This window comes from Bufo gargarizans, chromosome 9, assembly GCF_014858855.1.
Source record: "Bufo gargarizans isolate SCDJY-AF-19 chromosome 9, ASM1485885v1, whole genome shotgun sequence".
Taxonomy (NCBI): domain Eukaryota; kingdom Metazoa; phylum Chordata; class Amphibia; order Anura; family Bufonidae; genus Bufo; species Bufo gargarizans.
In genome coordinates, this window is record NC_058088.1 from 23,697,465 (window position 1) to 23,703,594 (window position 6,130).

The window sequence follows — 6,130 nt, forward strand, 5'->3', positions numbered from 1 at the left end:
TCAGCACCCCGAAAATGCGATCGCGGGGTGCTGATGTGTTCGGAAGCTTACCTTGCTTCCGATCAGGGCCCCGAGCCTGTCTGTAGTTATCTCCAGCAGGCTGTGCCTCTCTGGCGCAGCCTGCTGGTCAAGGTTTGAATAGCATTGCTATTGAAATGTAATGCCTTATAGAGATAATGCATTACATTTTAAAAGCAATCAAAATAGTGTATATTATAGTCCCCTTGTGGGACTTTTAAGTAGTAAAAAAATAAATAAAAAAATACACATTTATTAAATAAAAAAAATTCCCTAAAATAAAAAAATATGCTTTTTTTTCCATTGAAAATACGCTTTTCAATGAAAAAAATTGCAAAAAGAAAATATCCCCCATATGTTTGGTATTGCCGCGTCCGTAATGACCCGGACTACATAAATATTACATAAATTATCCCCTATGGTGATTGGTGAACGCCGTAAAAAATAAAAATAAAAAAAAGACAGAATTTCTAATTTATTCTTAGTTTCCACCGAAAAAAACGTAATAACAAGCAATCAAAAAGCGCCATTTACTCCAAAATGATACCAATGAAAAATACAAGTTGTCCCTCAAAAATAAAGCCCTCGCACAACTCCATAGAAAAAGAAAAAAATAAGTTATGGGTCTTGTGAAGTGGCAATGCAAAATCATTTTTTGGGTTAATAAAAGGGGTTTTATTGGAAAAAAAAAGTAGTAAAACGTAAAAAAAATTATAAGTATTTAGTATCACTGTAATCGTACTGACCCAGAGAATAAAGATATTATGTTATTTGTACCGAAAAATTAACGCCGTAAAATTTATAATGTAAAAACGCAGTGGCAGTATTGCTATTTCCTCCCATCTCCCTCCCAGAAAGAGTTAATAAAAGTTAATCAGAAAGTAATGTGTACCCCAAAATGGTGCCATTAAAAACTACAACTTGTCCCGTAAAAAACAAGCCCTCATAAAGCTATATAGACGAAAAAATAAAAAAAGTTATAGCTCTTGGAACGAGACCATGAAAAAAGGAAGAAAAACGCTTGGTCATAAAGGCCCAAACAGGCTCGGTCACTAAGGGGTTAAGATACCTGAACCCTCTTGGCAAATGAGATGGGCAAAATCAGTGCATGAAGCGAGTCTACAATGAAGAAAGTCTAAGATTTTACTGCACAACATCCACATTCCAGAGCCTGGTTCCTTTTAGATATGCTGATGGGTCCAACAGCAATCCTCCTGCCACATTTGCCTGGTTGAGAGGAGCTTTTTTTTTTTTTTTTATCAAATACTATCTGCAAAAACATTTTTTCACAGTCTCTTTTCTTTCAAAGAAACTTTCGCTATGTTAATGAGCCGGCCATGAGTTCGAAGAACAATGAAATATTGAGAAAGTTGATCTAGACATATTATACTTATTTTATTGATTTATATAACGCCAACTTATTCTGCATTGCCGTACAGAAAATATCACTGAAATCGATCCCTGTTCCCAATCTAAATTTCAAATAACTCTGGTTTTGGAGTGTCGGAGGAAACTCACATGAATACGGGGATGACTCAGGACTGCAAGGTAACATATCTAACCACTGACCTACTATTAAGCCTTGAAATTGTTTAAAAAAAAAACACACTCAACACGGATAACACAATATCTGCTTTTGAATTTGATGTGATTTTTATTTTTTTGAGAACTATGTTCAGTGTTAAAGTTTTGTACAATCTACCGGTATATATTTTTTTAAAGTCTAAAGTGCACTGTGTGCAGAAAAAACACACAAAAACAGTAACGCAGTATATAATGTAGGAAGCAATCAGAACAGCAGACGTGTTGAAGTTGAAAGTGTCCACTGAGGTGTACAACAGACCAAAGATACAGTAATATAGAAAGCAGCATCCAGGAATAAAGATCATTTCAGCTTTTATCCTTCATCCCTTTCAAATGTTTAGCAATTTTTGGGCCAATTTCTACTTGTGTGGAAAATCTATTGACCAGAAGCTTCTAAATGACTGTATGGGGGGTGTTTCTGAACAACTGCCCAGAAGAACCAAAATGAAAACTTTCAAGAAAACAGAATAATAAATATGTGGCTCAGAAATAATTATCATGCTTTACTAATAGCTTTCTAAAGAGAATGCAACCTTTTGAATTTATAGCAATAACTTAAAGGGGTTCGCCATAGCCATAGCCATCAGCAACCTGTCCTAGTATGTGAGCAGAACTGGTTGCCTGCCCTTACATAGCTGCCTAGGGTGGCAAAGACTCACACACTACTCTCTGACACTTTCATATACTACATAGTGGGTGAGTGTTACTGTCAGGCTGCTCAGCGATGATGGCATATCATAGGTAGGATCATATCATTACCACCTACTGTAGAGCAGTGCAGTGAGTAGTGAGGCCCGTTCCTTCACCCCCTAGGCAGTTCTGCAAGTGGTGGCAACCAGTCCTACTCACGTTTTAGGACAGGTTGCTGGCGGCCATATAAATAGTTCCTGAACCCCTTTAATATGCCAATCAAATTAATCATGTTATGAGGGGATTCTATATTGTTTACCGTTTTTTTTCTCACTACTAATGCCTACAACCTGGTCTACATAGGTCCTTCATAGAAAATAGGGTGGCAATGTAACAGTCTTTCTGCATGCCTCATGAGAACTAATCCAAAACAATACGATCCTGCACCAGATAAAATCCAATTCAATCTGTATTGTAACAGTTCACAATCTGTATACAGCCTCTCTAAATGTGTGATGACCCCTCCATTCATCTATATGTTGACCATGACTAAGAAAACATCTGTAGGTAAATAATGGGGGAAGGGGGGATCATCACACGTTTGGAGAGGTTGTATGTGGATTTTAAACTGTTACAATAAAGATCAAATTGGATTTTATCTGGTCCAGGATCGTCTTGTTTTGGATGTATTGCTGTATAGACGTCTGGCAGGATCCGTGAACAGTGGACCTATTAAACTTATTAGCGGGTGAGCTAGTATAGAGGTACTAAACCTAAAAGGTTAGAGGACTATTTGAAGGACCTGATTAGTGTTGAGCGAATCGAAGTCAAACAAATTGACATTGATCTAAATCTCAGGAAAGATTCTGCCGAATTTCCTTGCACTTCATGGTAAGGAATCTATTTTTCCAGAAATGCGGTAAAAAAAGAAAAATACATCCTTACCTCATCCATTTGCTCACGGAGAGGCTGTCGTGGCCATCTTGATCGAAGAAAGTACACAATATGTCATCACGTCATCCCGCGAGATTTTGCACAGTTTCTTCAATCAAGATGGCCACAATTGCCTCTTCGTGAGCAAATGGATGAGTTGTTTTTTTTTACCACGATTAACCGCTAAAAGGCCTCAATTTTAATGGTTTACTCTGCGATCAGCGATGAACCTGGCATCTGGGGGGCGTCCTGATCGCCGTTCCCCATAATTGCGACCGTTACATACAATAAAATGAGATTTGTGATGAAGTAATTCGTAACGAGTTAAACTTTTTGTGAAATTCAGCGAAGCAGCTGAATCAATTTTTTTTTTTATAACTTCGCTCATCGCTAGTCCTGATCATTTCATTGGGGAAGAAGGACCGGCACTCACTTTTTTTGACGATACGAAGAGACTTTTATTCAAAGCATAACAGCATCCTCAGTGACTATAATGTGACTAGTCACTGATGATGCTATTATGCTTTGAATAAAAGTCTCTTCATATCGTGAAGAAAGTGAGGACCGCTCCTTCTTCGCTTATATACCAGTGGGACGCCTTCCCTGGATGCGTGAACCACATGCAAACCACAGTGCCGACCCATCTTCTTCGACATTCTTCGACGTGGTGAGTGCTCACTTCTCCACTGGTTTGTTCCCATGATTGGGAATCCGAGGGATTCATAAGACTTATTTTTAAAGGTAAGTGGCCGCTAGTCTTTAATTGCATTCACATGCTTTAAAACAGTGCTGACTCCTACACAGTCTCCACATGTTTTAAATGTACTTTTCGGTGTTTGATAAGGCTGGAGTTTTGATTGAAGTCTTTCCCACATTCATTGCAGACATATGGTCTCTCTCCTGTGTGAGTCCTCTGATGTTCAATAAGGTTAGACCTCTGAGTGTAGCTCTTCCCACAGGCAGTGCACGTGTAGGGCCTCAGTCCTGTGTGTGCTCTCTGGTGTGCAATAAGGTTGGAGATCTGAGTAAATCGTCGACCACATTCACCGCAGGAGAACGGACGCTCCCCCCTGTGCGCTCTCTGATGAGTGACTAGGTGAGAGCTGCGAGAGAACTTTTTTCCGCATTCTGTGCACCCATAAGGACGCTCTCCTGTATGCGCCCTCTGATGAGTCACAAGGTTGGATATGAGAGTAAAACTTTTCTCGCAGTCGCTGCACACATACGGTTTTTCGCCAGAGTGCACTCTTTGATGTGCAATAAGGTTTGAGCTGTCAGTAAAAGTTTTTTCACACTCGCTGCAGGTGTACGGTCTCTCTCCGGTATGCGTTCTCTGGTGTTTTACAAGATTCGAACTGTCCGTAAACCCTTTTCCACAGTCGATGCAGATATAGGGTTTCTCCCCGGTGTGGATTCTGTGGTGTGTGACCAGAGATGATCTCCGGGTGAAACTTTTCCCACAATCCGTACATGTAAACCTCTTGGCCACGTCAGCCCCATCTCCGTCTTGCCCCTGTCTGTCTTTGCACAGTGTAGTCGTTTTTGACGGGATTTGCCCTCGAGTGTTTTTTCTCTGTTTTCTGCCCTTTGTCTCGTTCTCACCGGATACAGTTTCTTGACATTTCGGTGACTCGGTAACACACTTTAGTCTCTGTGTTTTTGTACAGTGGTTGTCAGTGTTGTCACCCTGCACGACGGCATCCTCCATCATAAATTAAAAGTTGAAAATAGCGAGCACAGCTGCACTCGAACTGCCTCAAATCTGTGAAAATATAAGTGTAATGTATAGAAAAAAAATCTTAGTCTTCAATGTTCGAAGATAGGTCCAGCAAAGAGTAGAAGTGATGGTTGGGGACACAGCAGGAAACGGCACAACTCCAGTAGGCTTCATTGGTCATGCAGCTGCCAAAGCTAAGGGACTGCCCACTGTACTGGTTGAATCTCCCACCATCCCTTTTAAACTTCTAGTGGTAGACAGGGGTGCACCCAGCCTTTCTGCTGCCTGACGCCCCAACCCCCCAATGCCCATTTCTTAACCTAGCCCCTTCCCTCCAGCCCTACTGTTAAAGACATACTTGGAATTGCCTCACCTCGCCTCTCATGGTGGTGCACCCCTGGTGGTAGATGTGGTTACAAGCTTTCCTGAAACTACCCTCTAGATCAGTGTTCCTCAACTCCAGTCCTCAGTGAGCACCTGCCGGTCTTGTTTTGAGGATTTCCAAGTGATATAATTAGTGTCAATGCATCAGGACTTACCACAGGTATTCATTTTGAGCGATATTCTGAAATCATAACCGGCAGGCAGGCCCTAAGGACTGAACACTGCTCTAGATAGATTTTTGCCATTCACTGACAGCAAACAGCGATCTCGGAAGTGTTGAAGAATTGATACTTAAAGGGGAGAAGACATTCTTTTCAGAGAACAATACTGTAAATGCCAAAACTTCATACATACTGTATACCCAGCAGCAACAACTTAAAAACTACCTCGCCATTACTGTGCCTTGTGCCACCACAACAACTCTGACCCTTTGAAGTGTGGACTCCACAAAACCATGGCCGACATCTACTAAAGTGAGTAAGCCTGAATGTTGACATAAAATGCACCAAAAGTAACACAATTTGGTGCATTTTTCTGAAAAAGGGAATGGCTTAATGGGAAATGGGTATGGCCTAAGAAGTGACTTTTTGTGCCAAATATGCTCCACAATTCTTGTGTAAAATTCTGTCTCAAGTCATCCTATAGTTGGTATAGAGTTAGACAAAAGCGTCTATCCCTGCCCCGGACGGAGCCTCTGTGATAGATCTGCTGCAGGTCTAGAAGTCTAAGGGTGGATTTACACGTCCAGATAATCGGACAGATTATCAGGGATGAAGGTTCCCAACAATCTGTCGGTGAAAAGCTGCCGCCGATCACAGGCGAAATGATTGTTAGCACAGGAACATAAGTTATCATTTCTGGGCA

At 41.0% G+C, this 6,130-nt stretch overlaps 1 protein-coding gene across 1 annotated transcript; it reads right to left on the minus strand.

The window, feature by feature from the left end:
* Window positions 1–3,675: 3,675 nt before the first annotated feature.
* Window positions 3,676–4,924, minus strand: LOC122946764 (zinc finger protein 501-like). The gene has a single exon (XM_044306563.1). The coding sequence runs from the start codon at window positions 4,874–4,876 to the stop codon at window positions 3,962–3,964; it is 915 nt and encodes a 304-aa protein (XP_044162498.1). The 5' UTR covers window positions 4,877–4,924; the 3' UTR covers window positions 3,676–3,961.
* Between the last annotated feature and the right edge of the window lie 1,206 nt (window positions 4,925–6,130).